Source organism: Vanessa tameamea, chromosome 21 (genome assembly GCF_037043105.1).
Source record: "Vanessa tameamea isolate UH-Manoa-2023 chromosome 21, ilVanTame1 primary haplotype, whole genome shotgun sequence".
Classification (NCBI taxonomy): Eukaryota; Metazoa; Arthropoda; class Insecta; order Lepidoptera; family Nymphalidae; genus Vanessa; species Vanessa tameamea.
In genome coordinates this window covers 5,777,400-5,804,966 of record NC_087329.1, presented here as the reverse complement: position 1 = coordinate 5,804,966, position 27,567 = coordinate 5,777,400, and the positions used below count along the sequence as shown (strand labels likewise).

General features: G+C 32.5%; 1 protein-coding gene across 3 annotated transcripts; it reads right to left on the bottom strand.

Moving 5' to 3' along the window:
- Nucleotides 1-514: 514 nt before the first annotated feature.
- LOC113395558 (T-box transcription factor TBX1-like) lies at nt 515-26,264 on the bottom strand. Of its 3 annotated transcripts, none has more exons than XM_026633169.2 (9): nt 26,043-26,264; nt 8,907-9,022; nt 8,216-8,332; nt 7,464-7,705; nt 6,723-6,879; nt 6,046-6,201; nt 4,687-4,754; nt 1,184-1,316; nt 515-729 (listed from the first exon to the last, which is right to left on the bottom strand). In XM_026633169.2, exons 1-9 carry the CDS (start codon nt 26,092-26,094, stop codon nt 703-705), a joined length of 1,068 nt encoding a protein of 355 aa, XP_026488954.1. In that variant the 5' UTR covers nt 26,095-26,264; the 3' UTR covers nt 515-702. The 3 variants fall into 3 exon arrangements, with proteins under 3 accessions (XP_026488954.1, XP_026488953.1, XP_026488951.1); XM_026633168.2 differs by having other exon boundaries at nt 516-729; nt 1,179-1,316; nt 8,916-9,022; nt 26,043-26,262; XM_026633166.2 differs by having other exon boundaries at nt 516-729; nt 1,179-1,316; nt 26,043-26,261.
- Nucleotides 26,265-27,567: the final 1,303 nt, after the last annotated feature.

Genomic DNA, 27,567 nt, shown 5'->3' with positions numbered 1-27,567 from the left:
TAAAAAGAAAAAAGAAGAAAGAACCGTCGATTATTACTCCGCGATCCCTCAGATCAGGTGCTAAACTGCAATTTTGTTTATGGATTTTTTTTCTTTTTTTTTTGCAAGATGTTATTTAAACAAATATATTTTAGACGATAACGGATCTAACGAGATCTATCAATTCATCAGATGAGGTGCTAAATTTACAAAGGTCGTATGTGTCTCTTTTCTTTCTTTATTAAGATGACATTTTTTTTATACAAAGCATATTTGCTGTTTTTTTTATTAGTGTTTCGTCAATCATAATATTATTACTAAAATTTAGAACATATAAATAAATATATTCCGTGAAAGTCGATTTTTTTGTTATTATATATGTTAAAATTTAAACAAGCGTTCTAATTACATGAAAATATTGGAATTAAATTCTAGAACTGTCGACTCATAATTTAAATATTGACGAAATAAATAAATCTAAATTCAAATATATTTTCACGACTTCGATTTCCAAAAATAGAAAATAATTTATCCTTGAGTACCAAAAACGTTGAAAAAAAACAATCTCCCATAGTTACATTTCATGCTCAAGTCACTTAAATTCTAATTGATCAGCTGTTGAACCCCAAAAGAGTTGTATATAAGTAACTTCCTACATTATCACAGTATTGTACTACTGTAACATATATTGTTTATCTGTGTGCGTAATACGCTGTGTATGCACTATTGTGGCCAGTGTGTGGTTGGTACCTGAAATGTATCAACAAGAGTTGAACAGACGCGTCAGAGTTTTAAACCATATTTTATCATTTTAGCTTTTTTAAATTAAATATAGTTTTATGATATAGTTACTTAATATGAAAGATAACAATAATTAATCGTAATACCGTTGATTATATTGATGCGTAACAAAAAGCCTAATCGATCTGAATATTATGAAAATTAAAAATCAGGAGCAACTCTACCTATATTTTTTTTCTTTGAATATTTTAATTTTAAATTAAAAAGCGCAAAAAGCTCATGCATTAGGCTCTCTATTTGGTCTTATACGACCGCCATATATTTTTTTAAATCATTTTAATTTGAGCTTAATGTATCTTTTAAATAAACTTAGCCATTTAGCCATATTTTTTACCAAAGCAATCAAAATATACTATAACAAAAAATATATAAAATACCACGACTACTATCAATCTCACCGTACTGGGTGCGCGTGCGCAGCGTAAAGCGGGCCGCTGGCGCTGGGGTCGGCGGCGTAGGGCTGCGCCAGCGGGTAGGGCTCCGGCGCGGGCTCACGACGTCGCGCAGGTCCGCGTTGCGAACTCTGCTCTGGGGGACTGGAATACCGTTGACATATTAAATTTGCACTCAAAGCTTTAAAAACTACCCATGTACCTACAAAAAGACTAATCAATAACAACTCAATCGGACTATGCTTATAAAAGAGGGCATGAAGCAGTTTTTCGTTACAAAATCTTTTGTATACGAAAACAATGGATGGTGAGAATGTGTTTGTTTAAATAATCGATTTATTAAGTAACATCTTTTATAACAAAATACATTGACATTTATTTCGTAACTTCATTGATCTGGGATAACTGGTGGAGGTGGACACCTCGGACAAAATAACGGGAAGCACCACCTTGTATTCCTATGGTTGTGTCTTTAATTATGATTTGTTGTGAAGGATAACATCGTGAGGAAACTTGCCTAAGAACCTCTATAAGAAACCCTATATGACGACGAGGCCTTAGCCCAGCTGTGTGATATACACATGATTTTACAAACAGAGCTTAGGTGGTGTTTTTGTTCACTAGTGAAAGCTGAACGGCATGAATGCTTTAAAAAGCTCTTATTTTAATTTATGAAACAGCTATATTGAATAAGTTTCAAATTTATATCTATTTATCTCTCCTATAAATAAGATTGAAATTTAAAACGCCTTTTACTATACAACATGCTAGAAACTTCGTCGCGTTGGATCATATTACGCGTTAATACTTTATTTTGACAAGGAACGACAAATGACGTTCATATATTAGGCAGGATTAATCGATTTTGCTTGGAAGTTGTAAAAAAAATAAAAAAAAACTCTCTCTAAATCTTTGTTTGTACACGTGGCGAATGTAACGAACTGATTGATGATCGATTTGTTTGCATATGGACACACCAGTGATGACTAGGGATCATTATGACTAAAACTAATATTATTTCAATATTTTTTTTTATTATTAAAAAATTATATAACAAAGAAACTTAAAATGTAATAAATTGTTATTACTCGAATAAACTTCTTATTTATTTTATTTATTTATAAAAAAGTTTCATTATTTTTTTGCAGTTTGAATAAATACTTTTTAAACTAGCGCTCGATACTCGATAAGTTATACTCTATACGTTCGATATTCGATAAATCGATTAATTTTATTCAGCCTAAATGTCATTCGTCATTTGTTATTAATCTGGTATATACCTTTATATTACCAGCTACACACACGGATTCAATTAGAACAAGGAGACATCCTATATAAATACACAAATAAGCCGAAATCCACTCTGAGACTTTTTTTTTTTTTTTTTATTGCATTGGTTGGTGGACGAGCATATGGGCCACCTGATTGTAAGTGGTCACCACCGCCCATAGACAATGGCGCTGTAAGAAATATTAACCATTCCTTACACCACCCATGCGCCACCAACCCTGGGAACCAAGATGTTATGTCCCTTGTGCCTGTGATTACACTGGCTCACTCACCCTTCTAACCGGAACACAACAATACAGTGTACTGTAACCTATCACAATGTATTTGCGGAAAAAAGTAATCGACAACAAACTATCTACGTAATAGTAGTATTATAGAGATTATTCAATAAAGACCGCATTTTTTAACACCGCCCTGGTAGTACGAGGATTCAACATAAAAAATAAAAAAGTATGCATTTACAAGAGTACTTTAGTTTAAAGATACAATAATGTTTTGTATCTATTCAGTACCAGTAAACATCGTAAATTAACCCCAAGCTCCTATTGGTCGGTAGCGGCGCAGTAAATTCTTAACGTAAACAGTGAATTTTAGAGCGCAGATAAAACATTCGATTCAATTCAATTCAATCTATCAAATTGCAGTAGAAGTATTTAATAATATTTAAAATATGTCCTTAAATTACCTTTTTTTTTTTTTTAAACTGAACTAATCTATCGTTTTCTTTACCATGACGTATGCTTTTATTAAAAAATTAACCTTGTCACTAAAGACAGAAAGACTTTTTTTAAAGTAATGTTGACAAAAGGGTCAACTGTTCGTAAATGGGTACCACGGGCCTATAGACATTTACGCTAATAGAAATATTAACCATTCCCTACATCGCCAATGCACCGCAAACCTTGGGAACAAAATGTTGTGTCCCTTTTGCCTGTAGTTACACTGGCTCACTCACCGTACAAACCGGAACACAACTGTTCGGCGGTAGAATATGTTATGGAAGCTACTTACCCAGCGAGTTTGCATTGAGTAATATTATAATATGTTATTATGTATAAAAATTATATATATAATGCAATGTAAAGGTTTAATGAGACATTTATTTCCCAAAAAAGAACATAATTCACTTAATATCTGATTACCGAAAAACTTGGTTTTCCCTTTTTATATAACATACGAAATAAACAGAATTACAATTTTTTCAGAAATAAATATTTATAATTTATAAAACGACGATAAAAATACGAATTGTTTATAACCTCTTTAATAAAATATTCATATCAAACGTTCCAATTTCTCATATGTATAATGAAACTCAAAAATATTTTTATTTAAGATAATATAACATCTTTATTAAAAAAAAAAAACCAGGACATGCAGATGTAATTATATTGGCGGGAAACACGGCGCGTCCGCCATAACTGTCAAACGTAACTCTTTAGTCTATGGTCGAGTCGTAAAAGTAAATTGTCACCGGCTGCTGAAATCGAGTCAAACGGAACGACTTTGTACATAAAATATAATCATTTACGTTCTCAACTTGATTCATAGCGTATTTTGACATCGAATAGCGTCGAAAAATGTGGTATTCGTTTACTGGGCCCTTATATCTGTATAGGTTTGTTTGTCATGCTTGTGGTTTTTTTTATATTCTATTTAGCGGCTTTGAATATAAGTTATAGTTTGGAACAAATATATATGCAACAACATTAGCATCTTACTCTTTAAAAACAAAGCAGAGGAGCACTTGGGATATGTAGGTAATTGCGGATAAGGAGTTATAAACCGATATGACTATAATATATAGATACAACTCTTAATTTAGTTAATGTGGTTTTAAACCACATTAACCCAACGAAGGAATTGCTCATAGTCAATTAAAGTAGTTTCAAATTTATTTTCGTTTCATTTAATAATAATAATACAAAATAGAAATCGTAAACAGAACATAAAAAAAATTATATATTTAAATTTAACAGCAATAACTGATAATCGATATTATCAATACATCATACATATCGATTACTGTCAATAAACGAATCGATAATCAAAATTTTACATTGTCGCAATCACTAGTTCCATCCATCAAAAAGTGAACAATTAATTGAACAGGTTATTCTGTCCTTCGCACGTGACATTGGCGCAATAATCTGTGCCCTGGCGAGAATAAAAGCCAAAATAAAAAAAAAAAAAGTATACGTCCTGTAAAACTTTCTCTACTTACCAATCATCAGGATCACAGTCGCGGAATCCTTTAGCGAACGGATTGCTCGCTATTTTCAACTGCGTTATCTGCAAACAGATAACACAATATTAGTATAATGTAGAATGAGCTAATCAGTCTTATTCCAGGTTTTCGATAACAGAGCAAGAATATATATACTCTATTCCAACCATAACAGGAAAATGAAAAATAAACAATACTTCACAGCAAATTGACGCGATATCATTGGTCGAGAGCTTGATTAATCTATGATATTCACTATGGATTTGCGAAAAAATGGCGTTATGAACGTCGACGAAACTGTTGTCCGAATTTTGGAAGTAAAATTAAAGTAGAAATAAGTCGTTAAGTGCAAGTGTTGTATTATGAATAAAGATTATTAACCACAAACTCTTAATAGTGCACAATATAGCTGAGTTATCAGCAAATCGTATGAAAAACGTAAATCTAAGGTTTGTCTATCTTTTTTCCTAGTTCCAACGGAATAGGCTATAGGTACTGAGTCTATTTTAAACCCTATCTAAGCGTTAGGTTGTCTAAGATTAATAAACTAGTTGAACGTCAAATTCAAAATTGATTTCGAATTAAATCCTTAACACCTTGCGATCTAGATGCACCTTGCACTGAGCTATAGAGTTTGAAAATTACTACGAAAACATTACCAAATCTTCCTTCGAGTATTCTTAGTTGATCTTTATAACCATTTCAAAATACCCAGGAAACGGTCGTGATCTGATAGACATTCACTGCGACCTCAATTTTTCAAAGTCTTTTTATAACATCGCCTACGAATACAAGCAAGCCTAACCTAATTAAAGGCAAATCTGACCATCGGCGCGATGCACACCCAAAGGTCTCGCAAGAATATTTTTTGGAGGGAGTCGACCGCTGCTTGAACCCCGGACGCGTGTTATGCTTTAAACGGGGCTGATTACAAGACACCAGAAAAGCTCACCAGATCGCTTGCGTGCAAGAAGAAATAAAAGAAGAATAGGTGGCGTAATATGTTTTTTGTTGTATATGTTCTATATATTGTTCTTATTGTTGTATCGGTGCTTGCCGTACTTCTGACATGCGTTTAATAATTTATGATTTGGAATTAGGACAAAACGGAGCAGGTTATCAAAGTTTTTTTTCCAAAATCTACAATGATGTTAGTCCAGTCACTTCGTAATTTGAATATGAAATTTTTTCCAGAAGTTTTCGGGATATCTGTACCAAAACACTATATGATCTATATACTATATAGATAGCCATACTGTGCCCAAAAATCTATTTCTAGTTTAATAAAAAAACTTATTATTTATATAAGTTAAATTAAAAAATCAATAATATATTTTTATCACAATATATACTTACTCTATGATTCTGGTAAGCCGTGACCGCAGTAAAACCGGTTTCAGGGAAGATAAAAGTACGGTACGGTACCGTACCAGGAGCGGTACTGTGGCCTTCGCCCGGCAGGTACACTACGTGGAGCCTCGGCTGGTAGCGATGCATCGAGTTGAGGATAATCTGCGTGAAACGAACAAATAAAAAAAATCCTTGTTATTTTTTAGAAATTTCTTTTCACGTTCTAATATACTGTTAAGTCAAAATAACCTTTATAAACGAAAGCTCTTAAGGGCATTTTTGAATAATTATTTACAAGATTATATTAAACGTAAAGATGGCCGTGGATCGCCGCCCTAACGGTTAAAGGCATCTCCCACACTGAAAATTAAGGGTAAAAATACTGGTTTGAACTGGTTTACATAATATAGATATATCAATAAAATACAATTATTATTCTGAAACTAAACAAATACTACATAAGCACCGTCGTGTGTGGTTCCAAAGCATACATTTTCATCATCCATCATCACTCACACTACGAGGCAGTGTCAAATTTAATTCAAAAATACTTTCCACCCAATCCATTCCCAATGACAGCATCAATGTCCCGCTACTAGAAAACGGCAAAGGAAAAGGTTCGAAGCCGACGATGGTGGCGATACACATGGAGAACAATTGTATGTGGCACATGCCGCACTCACGTGTCCATTATCGTCGAGCTGGTTGTTGGTGAGCTTGAGCTTGTCGAAGGACACGAGCTGGCGCATCCAGTGCGCGCCGGCGGCGGGCGAGTCGGGGTGCACGTGGATGCGCGGCGGCGACACCGGGTCCGCCTTGCCCGCCACCACCCAGCTCGAGCTGCGCGCACGTTAGGGGCCGCGTTAGGGCTTAGTGGCTCAGCATCGACGTGCCGTCCGTGACCAAAGGAAAGTTACACATTCTATGCCAAGTTATCAACTTATCTTAGATGGGCCCCTAAATAGTGTTAGCAAAGGGCCCCCTAAACTTACGGTCCGGCCCTGATCATATTATATATGTACGCATGCGTACCTATATATTAACTACTGTACATTATTTTATCTTAAAGATATTATTATTTAATTGTAATGTATTTATATATTATATTTATCTTTTTTTTAACTCTGTTTCTTTCCACTATCTTAAGGTTGCCTAGAAGAGAACACTGTTTCCGCGTTAAGCTCGCCTCTTGCGTATCATTCTTGAATGTGATCTATGGATGTATTTATTGAGTATTTTGATAAGATTTGATTTAATTTGAAAACAGTTATTTACTCTAGGTAGGTAGACTGACCTTCATACTGTCAGTCAGAGCCGAACTTTCACATTGTAAGACGACCTATATACTATCAAACAAAAAGTGCTGGAAAATTTACCAACAATAAAGATACACCCAAACTTATAATTCCAGTATTATTGCTCACCTGTGGAAAGCGTATCTATATCTTTTATCATCTAAAGGTATGAAATCCACGAGCAGCAAATAGTCCGCGTTGGGCAGCAGGCCGGAGAGCCTCGCTTGTAGAGCGGGGAACATTCGGCGGCCGGCCTTCGTCACGATCATCTCTGTGCCGAGTTCGTGAAAGCTTCGCCAGAGAGTGGCCAGCTCGAGGGACGCGCTGCAGCGCGCCACCGCCGGGTGGAGCGTCACGTTCTGATTCGAAACCTGGCGGCCGACGCATGGGGGGGTGCACTTAAGTAATCTTAGACATTTCTTATACAAGCTATAAAACAAACATTATTAAAACGTCAAAAATTACATGTGCTTAATAAGAAGATATTGAATAGATATGTTTATTTTTTTAGCATTTATTTATTTGTATATATACATGTATATAATAAATGAGAAATGTAAATACTATAAAAGTTGATTAAAAGAAGATGGTCCAAATTCACCTAAGAATCAATAGAAAAAAATATTCGAATCATACATAAGGCGCTGTATAAATAAGAGTTAAAATCACTTCAAAATCAGTGTTGGTTGGTTGGTTGTTTCTCAAGCGAACTATGTATGGACACTGGACTATGTCATCTGAGTCATTTTAACCGCCAAGTTCAACATTTTAAATGATCAGGTCACCAGTTTTGTAGCGAACGTTTTTTTTGGTTGCACATAATTTGGAATTAATGATATATCCTAAAGTATCGTGTATATATCGCCAATCAAAGAACGGACCTGCATCCGCGGCGGCGGCGGCTGCGGCGGCGGCGCGGACTGCGCGCCGTGGTCGCGACACGTGCTCTCGCTGAGCGCTTGCAAGGGAGAATATGTACTGCGGGAGCACACTGCATTCTATACAGACAAGCATAGTACATAATTAGTTATGTAACTGCCTCGTTGGTCTGGCCGGATAAGGCTTTAGACCACGAGGCAAGACCTGGGATGTTCAATCCGCAGGTCGTCCCAATAAAATATATTGGGCTATTCTATTGAATTCTCACAGGTTGCCTGAAATAACGAAATACTTAGAAAGTTGGTAGTGCTACCACTCCCGTTGCATTGGAAAGCGCATTAAGCATTTGCTCCACCGTCTGAACTCTATTCACAAGCATGGAATTAACATCCCCTCAGATAATAAACATAAGAAAATTGATAGTTCATTTCTTTTTGCGTATATATTAAGTCCCTTACACACTAGTGTCATTTAAATATATTTTTGAGGAAAAAAATATTAGGATTAATAAAGTACTCGGGAATAAAATAATTAGTAAAATTGTCTATGTCTAAATCGAATATCTATAATATTTGAAAGTACACTAAAATATTTATTTTAGAGTAGAGTTTATGGACTCCGGTTTATATAGTAAAAATCAGTATATAGAGCAATTAGTATTACAAGAAGATTAGCGATAACAATACAACATACATCCCGTACATTATGCAGCGGCGGCAAAACCGGAAGCTGATCTTGATCACGGCTCACTCGCTGCGCCAGAGAGTGGAGGTGGAACCCGCCTCTAGGGAATTGGCTGGAAACCACGCCTTCGAACAAACAAATACTTGTTAGATATTTTGTTAACGTATGCGCTATACGTGCAATTAGAGGGTTGCCAGTGTAATTAAAAAATGCAAACACTTAAAACTAAAACTATAAAAATAATATTCAAATATTTATAATAACTAACGATAATTCAGTTTTATTTTTTTATAATATATTTTATCTGGTTAAGGCTTTTTTTAAATCAGTTAAATATCATAAAAACTTTATTTTAGTTTATTACATTCGTTGAGATCCATACGAAACATACGAAACTATTGAAATAGGTGCTTGTTCTGATGTGTTACCAGTTGTTACCAGTTAAAATTATGAATGACCAACATATATTTATATACGCGTACACCATTAATGCAACTCTGCTGAACTTTAAACTTTTAAGTTAAGAAGTCAATTGAAAAATAGCAAGCAATAAAGACCTCACAATACAATATTTCTACAAAACTAGAAAGTACTAGGTAACACACAATACACGCACCGACCCCGTCGGCATGGTCAAGATACCTTCATTTCGACTAATCGACGCCGTACGCCGTATGCACACGTCATTCTTCCCTACCGACGTCGACGGCATCCTCAGCCAAGATCCGGCCGCACATGAGGCATCCCTAGCACACCTATATTCTGATCCCTTAAGTGTGCTCCCAACCCTTGAGTATTTTTACTCGGTTCCCGCCCAGTGACGCTGTAGAGCCCATTAGGTCCAACAACAAACCCATTTCAAAAAAAATGTAAAACGATCAAATAAAATTATAGTTATAAACTGTGAAAGCACTTTTCTACTACTTTTTTAAGTTTCTTTCACCGTTTGATACCGTGATAATACTTCGGCGTATACGTACACTATTATAAATATATCAAAGCATTTACAATGTGAATATTTAATAAGAATATTATGCACCAAACAGTCCATACAAACTGTTTATGATATAAAGTAATATACCCTCGATTTAATTTAAACAACTAACGGGTTCTTTATAATGATAAAACATTTCCCGAAAATTTTATAATTTTGCGATATTTCGCAATAATATGTGATTTTTTTGTTACATTTTGCGATGTGGTTAATGAGTTATTTGATGACATACTATCCAATATAATTATATTTTTAATTAATTTCAAAAAACACTTTAGCGTCATTACTCAGACACTCTAAGTTATAATGAGTCAATTTATGAAAATACACGTCTTCGAAGATTTTAGTAGATCAATTCAGCAATTAAACACATTTGGCGATTTAAACATCGGCACGATTAATTAAAATTGCAATCTGCCTAAGTTTTACAATAATGATGATTATGATATATTAAATATATGTACAGTAATAAAAAACAATATTTGCTTACAAGCTGACTTTGTTGGTATTTCGAAATGTAAATAATCTTAACAATATTTTAGTCTGTTCTTAGCCACAAAATGTTTCACCACTTCACTTTTAAATTTGAAATGAAAATGTAACTGGCCACTTAAATAAACAGTAAATAAAAAAATCCCATAAAAATCGAAAGCGTCCACCCATGAGCGGACATCTCACTCAACTAATTGGTATAATGGCGGGAAACTCAAAACGCGTCTAAAATGGCGGCAATAACTTTATCGGGCGTCAAGAAGAGATTATAAATAAGACGGGTGATGAAAACTATACTTACGTACAACGACAATGATCTTCGTTTTATTTTCGACGCACAATCCCATATTCTTTATAGATTCTTACGGCATGATGACGGCGCCGCGTCAAAAATATACTTATGGATTTCAAAATTAAGTCTTTTGCCTATTTATACTTTTGTTTAAATTTAGAATCAACGATACTTCGTTCATTCTTACTAATTCCTTTAAAATATTTTCATAATTTTCTATGAAAACATAATCAAAATATAGATCATATTCCAGTATGATTTGACAAGCACTTTTAAAATGTCATTTTACAGGATGATATGTAAGGCTGCCACCTTTTCGAAATATAAATCATACCGAGAAGAATCGGCAAGAAACTCAGTAGTAATTACTATTTATCGACTCAGAATTTAAAGTACAGATATATGTTATATATCATTGAATAGTACTCGTTAAAAATTAATAAAATGGTAATTATAAACACCAATCTGTATAACTCACACATAAATATACCTATAAGTATGTATATAGGTATGCCACAAGCCGTGAGAATAATGCTTAATCATAGCATTCCACAACGCTGCACTTGGCAGTCGGAAACAATAAATTTTTATAAGAGACGAATAAAGAATAATTGTCACTTTTACGTTGTTTGTTTGCTCTACCGATATGTCACATTCAGCCTAATAAACAATTAATTGAAACATTATGTATTCGCACGTGACATTAGCGAAATAATCTATGCCCTCTTGGCACAAATAAAAGTCAGAATAAAAAAAACATTATGTATTACTTCAGCATTTTTATTTTTAGAATTTTAACAAATGCATAAAAAAGTAATATTAAATATTTAGAAGATAGCAAGGTCATAATTACAGAACTATAGGATAGGTTCCTGTTGAAAAGAAAAAAAATCCGAATAATTGCTTTACCTTATAAGTTACCCCATTTAGGTAACAATAAACGAACCCTAAAACATTAATATATGATAGGTGTTCTGTTAACATGATACTATAATCTAATATTAAGATATAGTAGTGAGGTAAAGTTACAACTTGTAAATAACCCCCTGTTGACCTAAGGACTCCTCTCCTCTTGATTGGTTAAAGACACATGTAGCAGGTTTTCGTTGGACACATGAAAGTTTCCTCATGATTTATTCACTCACCGCCGAGCAAACAGACAGACACAAATGAAAATTCAGCTATGCTTGCTTAGGCTTAAACTCGTAATCTTTAATTAAGATTTATCAGTCATTGGTAAATGAACTATTTCTGTCCATATACATAATATATGTACTTTAAATATTATTTTCACTATTTTAATCGTGCGTTGTAGCTAATTATTTTTAATTTATCACTCAGTCACTGACAAATACTCAAAACAGTATCTAGTTATAAATTTATATTCGCAAAAATAATAAATTATATTCACAATGAAACTATAAGTCTAAATCTTGAATTATTTTTACTAACGCATAAATTAATCCTGATCTAAATCAGTCGCTACAATATAACAATCAACAAAGAGGAATTATGTAAGTACCTTGGTATTTGAAACTCTATAAATTAGATTAAGAACATTGTCGAAGATGTCGTTTCATGCCGGTTCCACTCTGATTGACATAATGCTCGTTCTTGTCAAATGTATCGATAAAATGACAATTTGTTAGATAAACTAAGACCTCCTACTTCATATACATGTACTTTATTATAGGCACAGTAAATCCATCTCTATTATATTTTATTTAAGATCAATATGGGCACCTAATATTATGCATGGCAACATTCCTATACAATTAGTCCTATATTATTTTTTTATGTAACTATTTAACAGTAAACCTTATTCGAACTTTCACTCCAATAAAATACAATTGTAAGGCAGTAACTTGAGAAAAATAACAAAATGACATTTAGTTGGTAGTTAAAGATAATTCAGACGTTTACCAAGTGGTCAACGCAATACTCAAGCCAATCTGTACAAATGAATCACTATAATTACCTTACGTACTAAATATAAAACGAACAAACGCGAATTAACCCATTAATAAGCGAATAAAGACATTTATGTCACTAATAACAATATAACTGGTGCTCAGGTGGTACCCAATTATAATAGTCCTATTATTATCTGTGGTAACAAAAGGGAACGCTTCCTTAACAATAAATCCGCATTGATTGACCGCAATAAATCTAAAGCTGCGCGGGCGCCGCTCCGGTTGCAGTCTTCAGGGTTGGCGGATAATACTAAAGCTTTTAACTTACTCTTACTGCCAGTAATATTGTAAATTATGTACTTTTTTGATAATTAAACGAATACTTTTGTCGTTCAGACAATGGCCGCCTTATTTATGTTGTATAATTATTATATGTAATATTTAAACAAAATAACTGTTAATATGATTGCTTTTAATATGTAATTGTCTGCTTTCAATAATTTTTTTTCACCAACTGAAATTTAACGGCTATTAAAAATGTTTGTTGAAGTACGTAGTATCAAAATATATGTAAAATATATTTCAATGAAAGTGTTAACCCTGCATTACAGGAACACGTGTAGTGCAGCTCCAAGTTTCTCTAGACGCGTTTGATTTACGCACCCTCGTACGATACATATTACCCGAACTAATATAAACAAATTCCTTATTATAATGCTATGTCTAAACAAACCACCAATTAAAGTGTGTTTTTATTTTAGACCAGCAAATTCTACATTCATATAAGGTGTATTTAATTCAATATTAAATCGATTTATTTTTATTGATTATTAAAATCACATAGGTCTCTCAAAATGCTACTTAAACAATCAAATGAATTAACGTATACAAGTAGGGCTTCCCGGAACTGCCTACCCACTTACGATGCGCATTTGCTTACAAATAAACTATAAAACACTTCTGCCTAACAAATTAACAGAGAAGTGGATTCCACTTTGATCAGCCTTGGTGTCAACATTGCGAGCATTGCTCATTAACAAGCCAATCGACACGTCACAAAGACGAACATATGAATGCAATGTGAATAAGCCACTATTTATAAGCTGTACATTATTGCAAAATCAAACTTACAAACTCCAAAAATATTACGTGAAAAATTAACTTGACATTGAACAAATCCTGATTAGCTCCAGTGAAATTAAACATTACGTAAAATTAATTTTGTATTTAATTAATTAATAATTTGATTTAATATATTATATCAATGAACTGTTATTCAGTTCAATATTGTAATTAAGTATTTTTAAGTTTGTTTCATTGCGTTCAACATAAATCACATTAATAAAGAAATCATTCACAAATCAGCTCAAACCAAACCGCTAATCAGGCAATCTATCAAATCAATTCGAAGAAGCAATGATAGAAATAGTCGCGTAATCAATTCGAAACAATGGCTAATGTGGCTAGACATTATCGTAAATTTCCTGTTTCGCCTGATTTGTGATCCATAGTGTCTTGTTCTGGGAACGTAGGTCTGTGAACGGTAGATGTCTCTGTCGCTTCCTCGCGGTGTTTTGACTGCTGATTGACTGATGCTGCCAACCCCGTGCTATTTTCAGCATCGACATTCGCGATTTACTTCTGTTTGATTTCGATACCTTCAGGGCTGCCAGATGTTCAGAAATGTTATATTGGATCGGGCTCAAATCGATACTCAATCAAAATACCTCTCATTTAATTAACTTTATAAAGGATTATTTTTGTCTTCTAATATAAATATACATACGAATTTACATAGGAGAGAACTATAAACAATACCCTTACTGTTATATATAGATCCTTCATTAGTACTTACAATAATTTTACTTTAAATCTACCTTTACGCGTACTATTAAAAAAAATACTTTAATATATTTATTTGGTTTCGTTGAATCAATAAAAGCTTGTTCCTTTTTTATATTCTACCACAGCTAAACATATTTTACACTTAAATTACTTGATTACAATAAAATATAACGTTATCAAAATTAATCCTAATGTATATTCGTTAATTCGAATACTTTTGTTTCTTTTCATACATTCGTTTCGAGGCTCATAAACAAAATGGTGGTCACATTAATTTTAAAACTAATTACACCGCATATATCAAATGACTCTGGCAAAGTTGTAAGCGTGAACGTGTACAAATTGCTTGACACCGATAAAGAAATGGCGAGGGGATGTTGTGATTGCTGATAGACTTGCCAATATTCAGCCCATTGGCTGAATGCCTGTTCTAATTGCAATTAGAATCAATTTAAATACTTTATGTCATTTTATACAGTGACTAAAAAAGTATAGTAAACCTCAGTAAAGTATAATCCAATTCCGATTTTATAAATTCTTTTAATATAAAATGTAGTCTCCTAGATGGAAACTTTTTGTGCAAGGCGTTCTGTGTAGGTTACCAACTAAACAATTATAGTACCGATAACTAGCAATAACCTTTCGGTTTGAAATGAGCGTAATCCATTGTAATCAAAGAAAAAAAGAAAATAGTATATCTCGTCGATTACGAGTAATTAGTAACTAAGTTGTTTTTGTTGTATCTGTGGGGTGTGAACGCCGTGACGTAATGAGTCACGTGATCGGAATCGTTTGAAGGGACAACTGTCACATTTTTTAAATTATTTTGAGAGCGGTGAGTCGGAAGCTAAATTTTATTATAAAGAGCTTCCAAACGGGACCGTTGGTTCACGCAACTCTGATAGTTATAATATACCTACTTTGTAATTTGTGATTGCTGATTACCTACATAAAATACTAGAATTATCATAACGTATCTTTGTGGTTAATTACCTGAGACCTACGCCATAAGCCCTGTACCAGAAGCTCCTACCGATGACAGGCGTGCCGCTGATCTATCGAAGTCGCCGTCATATATTATACTCGTAATCTTATTTCCTTTTTTAAATAAAAACACATTCATATAAAATAATTGAAATAAACGACAAATCGATTAAATCGAAAAAAGTATTTTTGAAAATGGAATGCATTTTGAATCTTTGCTTGCTCGTTGGTAAGTACATTGTGACTTAGTAAGCAACTCGGTGGAATAGGCCAGAAAACTAATCTGTATTCGTCAAGCTGCGGGTCATTGACAGGCTTACTTACTTTTATTGATTTAATAAAACAGTGTATGACATGTTATATATGAAACAGTTTGTATTTTCTGCCTTCATGATATAATCAGATCTTAGGCTATCTAGATTTGTGCCACGCTCACGGTCCGGCGCGAGCGCTAATAGTGATTTGTGTACCGCGCCTCGTTAGTCGCAACTGATCCGCTACGTAGTACCTAGTGATATTTTCAGTTTAAATTTAGACACTGTTAAAAGTCATACGATTTTTAACTTAACCAAAGCAAATTGTTTAATTTTTTAATCTTTTATTACGTTCAATTTAATATAACCGAAGATACGAATACGATTTATTTATTTCTTAGAATGTGAAGTATTCGAAGGTTTTTTTTTTTAACTAGACGAATGTATTACTACTTAATTTTTTCATTAAGTGATCGTAATAATCTTGTTAACCAATACAAAGCTGAGCTAAGCCCTCTTACTAAACAGCTTACAATAATTTCTCACTTATGTTCGTAGCTAGGAAATTCTATAAAACCTAATAAAAACAGAGCCAATGTTTGAGCAGCATGGTAGAACCAGCTCCTTCTCCTCAATAGCAAAGGAGCCCTTGGCCCAACATTTAAAGGCTTTTTTTAATATAAACTATAATATGTGATATCACAATAAACATCTTTTTTTAAGGATTACTTAATATGGAAATAGTTAAAGTTCCAAAATAAGTTGAATATAATTCGTCTTAATTTCACTTTTGTATTTAATCTCAAAACAATACTTACAATTTTGATTAAATTAGTTTTTAATAAAATAATTATTTAATACGATTACTTATACATACATATCTTTCTGAGATGTATATAATACTTATATTAATACGATCTAAAGTTAAACAAAAAACTGAACAGTGACAATGACATCAAGAAGTGTCATTTCAATCGGAATGGTAAAGGAATGCATACAAACATCGTGAGGAAATCTTTGGACGATGGGACGGTTGATCATATTTTTTTCAATTGTCCTAAATTGACATTATCTTTATACGACGTTCTCCCTCCAGATATACCCCGACCTATCAATTTTCAGTCTCTTCTCACTTATTTTCATGACTTAAAATTTTAGTCTTTTTTTTTCCTTTACACTTGTAGTTAGATTATATTTTTTTATTTGTTTTTACCTACTAATATTTTTCATTTCCTACTAATAAATTTATTTTAATTTTTGTACGATACCGTTCTTGTCTTGTGATGTCTGTGTCGTCATTTTATGTTATCTGTTTTAGGTGTCCTGGAACAAATCCCTGACATTTTCCAAAGCTAAACACCGAACACTTTCCCTGCGTGTTACTTTCATATAATGTCGTAATTGGCCAAATACGTCTCACAAACAAGAGATGTGAATGCCATTAAAGAGGAAAAAAAAAAAAAACAAGCAAGCAAACATACATACATACTTATACAAGAATATGTTTACGAAGATTAATTCTTCAAATTGAATCCAAAGTTCTCTATAACAACAAAATATGTTCTATACTAAATATCCCATATGAAAGTTATAAGACGAGGCGGGAAGTGACGACCCACCCGGGACGTAAATCAAACTCAGTCCCTACGGGACGGTTTACGAATTGCAGCTTACATTGTCCTGCCGTTTTAAACTTCCTTCTTATATTTAAAATATATTGTTATTAAGTAAGTGACGTAAAAATTTTTTTTTATTAAATTAATTTAAGCAATTTACTGTGCCTATATTTACACAACTAAAAATAGTTTTTGGCAGAGGTAAGTCGAGTGTTACATATTTTAGAAACTATAATTAATATTTTATAAATATTCAAATATTTAAAATGTTTCCCTCCTATTGTTACATAAAATGTTTTACTATTGTAACATCTGTAATATTTATTTATCGTAAAATAATATATCGTCTGATACTTATTTGGTTTGACACCATTACAATTTTTGCAATCTCTGTCTATATAAAAATTTAAAATATTTAAAAAACAAATAAATTGCTGAATCGTAAATCCATCTTATAAAACAAAAAAAAATGTCATACAATCCTCTCTATACTAGTATTAAATTAATTATTAATTCACAAAATTAAAACAAGCTTTAGATGCGTACGCGCAGCGTCGGAGTTCTAAACTAATTGGCCTAATTTATACCACGAAACCAGGTATGCGCTCGCATATCTCACATTACTATCCCTAAAGGTGATTTGTAACTCTGAGGGTGGTATTTCCTTTATTTAAGCTCAACATGAGATGTTTGTTGAAGATGTTTGTTTTCTGCTGAATTATGTTCTAATATATATCTTATCTAAAAGTATATCTAAAGGTCGAGATAGCCCACCGGTTAGAACAACATGCATCTTAACCGATGATTTCGGGTTCAAAACATCGTGAGGAAACCTGCATGTGTCTAATTTCAACGAAATTCTACCACGTGTATTCCACCTCAAACCTTTTCCTCGAAGGAAGAGGAGGCCTTAGCCCAGCAGTGAGAAATTTACAGACTGCTAATGTATGTATGTATTTATTGTATATATCTTATCAAAAATGTTACACCGACGTCGTTGTAACTAAAAAATGAATATAATACATAAGAGGGATTACTTCTCAAGTAAAGTAGGTATAATTAAATAAATAACCTATGAAAACAATAAAGGGCATATTTAAATTAAATATTTATTAAACGATATTATAATCGTGAGAGACATTACTATCCGTAAAAATATCAAAACGAAACCTTAATACATAAGAATGATTAAATTAAGACCTTAACTATACACAAATAAGAATTTAAAATAGTTACTGTATAATTATTATTGTGGGATATCGTACAATTAAAATCCTTACGAATATTATAAAGGCGTAAATTTGTATGTATGAATGTTTGTAAAAAAAAAAAAGCGCAAAAACTGCTGAATGGATTTTAATGAAACTTTACAATATATGATAATATACCGTGCCTTTAGATATAACTATAGATGTAACTTAAAATAAAGATATTGTTTGAATAATACCAGACAATCAACCCCTAAAACGCGAGCGAATCGGACGAAATTTAATTTGTAATAAACTAATGTAAGTGACATATCATGGTTGTACTCCTGAAATTGCATCCAAAGATATTTAAGAACTCCGATACGATATACAATATTTCATCTTATCGAAGTCGGAGATACAATGAGTATCTACACAATTAAACCACGTGTTTATATTGAGCCATCATCCGAACATCCTCATGAGAATTCTCAATTGTTTAAGTACATATGTTCGTACAAATTTTAGTCTGTTTAGAACAATTCATTATTTAACTTATAAAACCAGCTTACATTTCTTTAATAGCTGTAATCATTTGTTTTGTGGTCAAATTTTTTATGTCGTTATTATTGGTACAGTCAGCGTCGAATTAAGCAAGCGCGGGGCCCGTAGCAAATTCTTTCAAACAGTGCTTGATCTGCTTTGGGTTCTTAAATATAAAGTGGTAAAAAAACTATTTGATTTATTTTAAGATTTGTTGTCGTTAATCTCTTAATTATCCACAAATGATTAAACAATGAGTAGAAAGAATAAATTAAGAATTTGCAAACCTAAAATAGTTTATTAAAAGCGCTTTGCTAACTTTTATATTATTAAACAGGACAGGCCCTTCGGTATAATACTACCACACGGACGCATATATCTGATACGAAAAAAAAACATTTTACTTAAACTATTTCAAAGTGTTTTCATCTAAATTCGTATATATAAAATGTGTATTTTCACCACAAAAGGATAAAATATGTAAGTATTTTAATTATCAACAGAAAAGTTTCAACCCGAACCATCAAACATATATGTGATACTTCAAAGCTCCTCACAGCCGCTACTCAGCGGCTTCAGAATTAAATATTAGAATAATAAACAAACGACGGTCCGTCCGTTTATTTTGCTTAGCGATATCGCCGTACATCGAAGACGCGTCGTTTTGTAGAGTCACCACACACTTGTCTAATATAAAAATGGAAATTCTTAAATGTATAGAATACAGCTTAATTTCGATTATCATGTTAAGTATGTTAAAGAGTACAAAGTTTTTGTGCTGTAAACAACACGATTCTGTGATTCTCCTACACAGACATTGCATACATATAATACATAGTGTATATCTGTACACTGTCACTCAATCTATAATAACATTATGAAGAGGTAAATTTGTTTGTTTGCATGAAGTGGATATTCTACGAAACGAATGTTACTATTCTATAAAAATTTCACGTGTAGAAAGCTTCGTTATTCCTATATGCTAGAGAGATATATAAATTAGGTAAATTTATTTAATATAAATTTCTTTATTCTTAAATTGAACCTGTGCAAATCGGGTCGTATCGCTTGTTCGTTACATAAACGTGTTCCATCATATTTACAAGCTGACCCATATCCTACGTGTATTAAAAAATGTTTTGGACGACTTTGGAAAAAGTCCAACTTTGAAATATTTCCCTTGGTTGACTCTTACATTGTTTCGTGGTGAAGATCTTACATATATCTTTGCGCCAGAAGTCAACTACGTGCTTCAAAATGATAAATGTATTTATGATATTAATAAAGTTTATCACAAAACATATTTTTGTGATTAAACCTATGTACATAAAATTTAATGGAAAAGTTTCTGACTTCTGTTACCAAGTATGGTCACCCTATCCTTGATACATTGCATATTGAAATCGTTATAGACAAGTTTATCCTACTTCCATTACCATTTTAATTTACGAAACTATTTCGATAAAATTACACTTTGAAAAATAAACAATTTTCTATGTGAATTTATGAGATGTTTGTGTTCCTTTCTTGTATTGTAATGGAAGAACAAAGGGTATGAATATAAATTATTAATATAATAAAATACATATTACAAATATGTTATTATTAAATATATGGCCATAATATTAACAAACAAGAAATAAAACAAACGCATACTATGTTATCCGCTCATATACTTTTGACATCGAACTGACGCGATATTATTGGCCGTGGATTGATGGATTGATATTCGCTATGGATTTACGAAAAATTGGCGTTTTGAATGTCGATGAAGCTGTTATAAGAACTTTGGAAGTAAAATTAAAGGATACAAGTAGTTAACTGTTGTGTTATAGTTAAATTAATATTGATCATGAACTGTTTGTCGTGCAAATTACACATTATTATCAAATCGCATGGAATACGTTAATCTAAGATTTGTTTATCTTTATTCCTTCTTCGATTCGGTATAGTTATCGCTTGAACTGAATATTAACCGCAAACCGATGTTGATATGTATTATATGAGAAACTAATACCACTCATATCGATGCAATGGATTATTGCATGGATATATTTTTTAATTTAAATACTTATGAACAAATTTAAAACCCGAATATATTTTATTTTTTTATATGAACGAAAATCTAACGGCCTGTCGTAGTCGTTTATAAGTAAAATTTAACATAGAATTAATTTTAATCAACAACGCTTGGAAACCCTAGTCGTATTATGAATTTATGCGTCCATTGTTTGTTTTCATTTACAAGCGTTCGTAATGCCGGATTTTTTTGTTACATGGCGCTTTAAATAGTTTGTTTGGTAAAGCGTGAGAATTTGAAAGGGCATGTCAACGATACGTCGCAGATTTAACTTTGAGAACATAACTTAAGTATGTATTAAAGTATTTAATTACCAATCTTTTTTATGTTTGATTATGAAACCGCAGTTGTTTTTTATAATTTTATTTATTGATAATAGGTAGGCAAATGTATATCTGATCTGAACATACATCACAACCATACAAAGACATTGTAAAAAATATTTTGTCCCCAACCTTTGGAACTAGGATTTTATGTTCCTTATTCCTGTAGTTACTCTATCTGGCTCACCCTTCAATCCGGAACGCAGCAATACTAATATTGCTGTTTGGAGAAAGAATATGTCATAATTTTAGTACTCAGGTGAGCTTGCACAAACCTTTGGTAGTAAACCAAGTAGTATGGTAATATTTACTTCCTATAACAAATTTTTTGCAAGTGGCATTTAGAAAGGACTTTGAAAACTACAAGTTAGATGGTATGTTTCTTGGATAATATCGCGTGTAATCGTAAAAGCTTTCCTTAGCTTTGAAACATATTTTTTTTAAATAAAAATATATTCTAAACTATTTTACGACAACCAAAACGATTAACTCACAAAATTCACTGATAAGATAAGCTCACGTGTTGAACAAGAGGTCTGCAATATGTCATGTTTTTTTTTATTTCACCCCTGCCGATTTTACAGCTGTTCTTAAAATTTGCGATTTGTCAACATCTGTATTAAAACATTCGAAATTAAAAAACGTAATATCTAATAACTTACCTTGTAAGACAAAATTGGGACTTTTAAATGTCGATACTGTTTGTAAATAGAATTTCATTAATTAAAAAACAGTCACCGATCCGGAAAGGAAATTATCAAACGAAGAAGCGAAAGACAATCGTGGGATATTTTTACGTGGGATATATGTGTATTATTTCTTAATTTGGTTACAACAGATCATAAATATATGTCTTGCTAGTTTTTTAGCTGTTTAACCGTTACTAAATATTATTTAAATATTATATACTGAAATAATAATAAAAATATTAAAATACAAATAACGAAAAAGATAAAACCAAAAAGGTTTTTTCTCCATGTCGCTCTTTGCACAAAAATAGCATTAAATATAATCTATGCACACTCATAAGCAATCACTCACACGTGTTGAGACTCGAGAACATTACGTGAACACCTAACGAACCATTCTGGGCAGTAAAATATTCCTAGCAACTCGAGGTAATTTATGGAGCACTTATAATCAGAACACAGCCACAAGTTTCCTTCGGGATAGCATAATATTAACAACCCCATTACTGACAAAACTATTGAATTTTCAAGAGAATTGATAAAAACTAAAACTTCATTTGAATGCGTGTATTTACCAAAAAAAAATAAAGTATTTAAAATCTCATTAGTAAATTGATCAGGATGTTTCAAGAATCAGCATAGTCATGGCGCACCACCCACGTTTCCAAATTTATAATTTTGACATATTTATTACGTAAAAAAAAATCTTTGATCATCTTATATTACAGTGATAAGGACAAATTAATTGATACGATATGTATAATTAACAGACTCAATACGGTATCAGCAGACCTATTCTCGAAAAACAAACTGAAAACTCAACAATGGTTATTATCGTGAAAAGCCAGAGAGTAATATGCACAGAATAGGACTGAAACTACTTTTGAAACTCGATTGAATCTAGATTTGATCGAATATATGCGTTACCTACAACTAGTATCTATAACTAACGTTTAAAGTTACACATAGATATTTTAAATCAACAATTAGTACGAGCATACGTAGCTCTCATGCACGTTGTCCGTCCGTCGCCTAATTACTACAAAAAATGCCGCCCACCCCGCAGCCCATTAATCTGAATTGACATGTTAGGTATCGCAAGATTTACGACTTTCAGATCCGTCGGGGATGGGCTATTTGCGTTTGTCATATTTTGTTTGGATCATTTAATGATTGTTTGATTTTGTTTGCGTGTGTTTAGCCCCTTGAAAGACTTATCAGCTTTTAAATTAGGTATCGAGTGACGAGCTTAGGTATAGAGCTATTTATTTGAGGCGATTTAATTTTTAACGTAAGGCGCATGTGCAAACGCTTTCTGCGAAATGTATGTACATGTTTTATTAAAATAACCAACAGTTATACAATAGCAAAGTCAATCAAATCAGATTTTGTATATTTAGCGTTTTAGTATAACATAGAATTCGCTTGTCAGTCATCGCACGGCTGTGCTCGCGTAGTTGCGTTGATGGATACACGAATGAACCCGTTTCTAATGAATCTTTGAAAATTATTGGAATTATTTAAATTAGTTATTTAACGGAAGACTGTACGTATTTACCGTCATCTATTCTTAAATCAGTCATAAAAATGATGGAAAGCAACTAAATAGACGAACCAAATAAAATCCTGAATATCATCTGTTAAAATTAAAAGTAGGTACCTAAAGATTTACTTAATATTAAATTTAGTTTACTTGGTGGTAGGGCTTTGTGCAAGCCCGTCTGGGTAGGTACCACCCACTCATCAGATACTCTACCGCCAAACAACAGTACTCAATATTGTTGTGTTCCGGTTTGGAGGGTGAGTGAGCCAGTGTAACTACAGGCACATTGGTGATGTAAGGAATGGTTAATATTTCTTACAGCGCCATTGTCTATGGGCGGTAGTGACCACTTACCATCAGGTGACCTATTTGCTCGTCCGCCTACCGATATCATTAAAAAAAAAGTCCATATTATTTATATAAAATAAAATGAATACATTAATTAATTTGAATTATTTTGTTACGTAAATCAATACTTTAAGCAGCAACACTACTAATAAACGTAGAAGTAGGAGCGTTTAAATAGTTAAACACCAATTTTTCTCTTTTTGTCATCAGTATTTTAACATGCGAAAGAAGATGACAAATGAATGTCTAACTATACGACGTTAATTATTAGGGGAAACGATATATAAGATGTTATTTATCTAAAAATAAAGTTCTTAACTAATAGCATATTGAATAAAAAAGAAAATCGCAATCTCTCGATTCGAACGTTTTTTTTTTCAGTTGTTTTCGGGATTGCATGTCAATCGTCACACCGATGCGCTCGCGCAATCTCGTTGACGGATAGATGAATGAACCACGTCCATACGTGACGCGACCGATGAGATGAGGCCGTTGAATATGATTGGAATCAAGGTTCCGCATAGAAGAATAACTCTTGTTTTAGTCGTTTAGGTGTATGTACGTATGTAGGTGGTGTTGTGTATATGTAAGTGATCTTCTGTGCGTTTTATTTAATATATAATTGAAACTAATACTTGGATTTTATTAATTATAAAATAATAAACATAACATAATCAGCCTGTAAATTTCCCACTGCTGGGCTAAGGCCTCCTCTCCCGTTGAGGAGAAGGTATGGAGCATATTCCACCACGCTGCTCCAATGCAGGTTGGTGGAATACACATGTGGCAGAATTTCGTTAAAATTAGACACATGCAGGTTTCCTCACGATGTTTTCCTTCACCGCCGAGCACGAGATGAATTATAAACAAATTAAGCACATGTAAATTCAGTGGTGCCTGCCTGGGTTTGAACCCGAAATCATCGGTTAAGATGCACGCGCTCTAACCACTGGGCCATCTCGGCTATTAATTATAATTTGAACTTAAAAGTTGTGTGTAGGTAACGACTTCAATAGAAACTTATTTTAAAGAAGTCTCGGGATCTTCTTGTATTTCTACGGTAGCTTTAAATTAAATTTAACAATAACGGGTGCAATAATTTTATTTTATTTTAGTTAAATAATATAGATATGTTTTTTTGCATTGGTTACTGAAATTCCAACTGTATCTGCTCTATATTGTGGAATTATTCCACGCCGATGTTAACAAAATCTTACCAATTTTTTTTTCGCTTTCTTTATTAATTAATGTCATATTTATTGTTATTATATGTACCTATTTTTTTGTATATATATATATATATCTATCATATGTGTTATCTGATTGACGATTGATTCTATGTATCTGCATGTTTTTATTTCCAACCAGTATCACATATTTAAACATTAAGTATACTTTAAAGAAATATATGCAAACAGAACAACAGCTACTGAATTGGCACTTGTTTTATCATTCACATTATTTTTCTCTCAAAATTCACCTTACAGTACCTATGTCATTAAAATAATAATATTTTAAATACACAATATCATATACAATATAATTTGAAACATTATTTTTAAATAATTACAATAACGCCAATTTACATATCGTAACTCTAAGTATGTATCGATCTAAGTAATTATGTTAAAATAATGTTTTTTTAACTTTTTTAAGCGCCTTGTCTTATTAAATATTTATGATCATTTATGAATTGAAACAGATAAATTAAATCGTATATAAATAAAAAATCTTTAAAAGCAAATTTATCAAATTAATAGTCATTTCTTATTGAAAAAAAATATAATATAAGAATTTTAGCATTGAGCATTGAATCATTGAGCAGCTTTAAAGCTTTAAAATAATCTTACCAGTAACTTATATTCACGTATGACGTATAAGGACCAAATTAAATTACAAATTGCAATTTACATTAGGTTCTAGTCTATTACGGCGTTGTATCACTCAACGAAAAATTAAACACTTAGACATTTCAAGCGCCGCACTTTTAACACCTAACGTTACTCATTAAAGCACCTTAATAAAAAAACGGTGACACTGACCGTCCATCTGGCGTGGCTGGTGCCAGTCGTCGCGCCAGTCCTGGCCCTCCATCACATATCCTCTGGCAGGCGATTATTTTTTCAATGGGTCGCGATAAATCAGTTTTCTGTACGTTAATCTTGCGCGCGCGTACCGCGGCGCGAGGCGAAGACTTCTGTCGTCGGCGCGCGCTTGCCACCACGCCGCCCATACCCGCCTACCGCCCAATGCGGCGGCCTTTATTCTCGCCTTTATTTATTTTAATGTGAGTTATTATGTACGCTGTTCTGTATTGACTGCAGGCTTAATAACTCACTACCTATATGCTGTGAGGATGAAATCACTGTTTATTGTCATTATAAATACCTAAGTGTAACATACCTACTGCTATATTGTGAGTTAAAAATTCGAAAATAAGATGTGGCATGTTCTTTTTTAATTTTTATTATTAAATTTCTAATAAACTATAACATAATTATGATTTTAGAAATCAATAAGTTAATTTAAACCGTAATAAATAATACCTACACTATGACAGCATAAAGCGTAGGTATCTACCTAAGTAGTAGGTAAGTTTAATTTTAAATTTTTAAGGGATTGCAGTTTACATTTCGAATTTACGTATTTATTAAAAAAGTCGTAATCAAATATTTATATATTTCAAATTTAGAATAAATAGATTTACGGTTCTCTTTGTTTTTTATGTGTATTAACAATTTAATCACTTTTTTATAATTTAACAACGGGTTCACAGTCGCCCGTGCCTTTTTTACATTCTACTTTAATACATTTTGGCATTTTATATTTTATATTATTAGTGAACATCAGCAGATCTTCACTGGACATCGAGCTAGTCGTCTGACTGACTTATGTACATTTTTTATTTTTTTTCATACATTATAATTACGATTTAATAATTTACTAACAATGCACACAGTAGCGGACAAAAGAAAACGATGTTAAATAGTAATTTAACCTATACAAAATAGCTTCAAACAGGTTTCGATAAAGAAAACAATAATCCATCGCACTCCTACATATTCTGAGTAAATACATTCACTTTGACGTTAGCGAAAACCATTAACCCGAGGCCACATTGCTCTCCCAAAACATACAATACCTACTGTTTATTTTCGAAACGTTTACCTGTACTAGGTATATATGCGTTAACCATGAGTTTTTAAAAAAAGAACGGGAAAAATATTATGCTGCATCAACTGATTAACTAAACGATATCACGTCTGCAGTGTTATTCTGTAAGAACTCACTTCGGTTATTTTATGTAAAATTTTAAAAATCGAATTATGATAACACTATTAAATGCTTGCAAGCTTGCTGCTTGCTTGAGTGTTATAATGATATTATAATCAATGTCGCATATGATTTCCTATTATTTCATGATCGTTTCCTGCGTTGTTTAAAAAATAATACTAATTATAAAATAAAACTTGATGTTAATAAAGCCTATGGACCTGATGGTTTACCTCCTATATTTTTACATTCGTGTCGTCAATTTATTTCTTATCCCATATGTTTATTGTTTCA

Bases quoted from the DNA above. Each gene is read 5' to 3' on its own strand.
- LOC113395558 (XM_026633166.2), bottom strand. From the start codon at position 26,094: ATGGAGGGCCAGGACTGGCGCGACGACTGGCACCAGCCACGCCAGATG. The intron at 9,023-26,042 runs GTCAGTGTCACC...GTTTGTTCGAAG, and splicing joins CCAGCCACGCCAGATGGACG to GCGTGGTTTCCAGCCAATTC. The intron at 7,706-8,215 runs GTCCGTTCTTTG...GTCGGCCGCCAG, and splicing joins CGCCGCCGCCGCGGATGCAG to GTTTCGAATCAGAACGTGAC.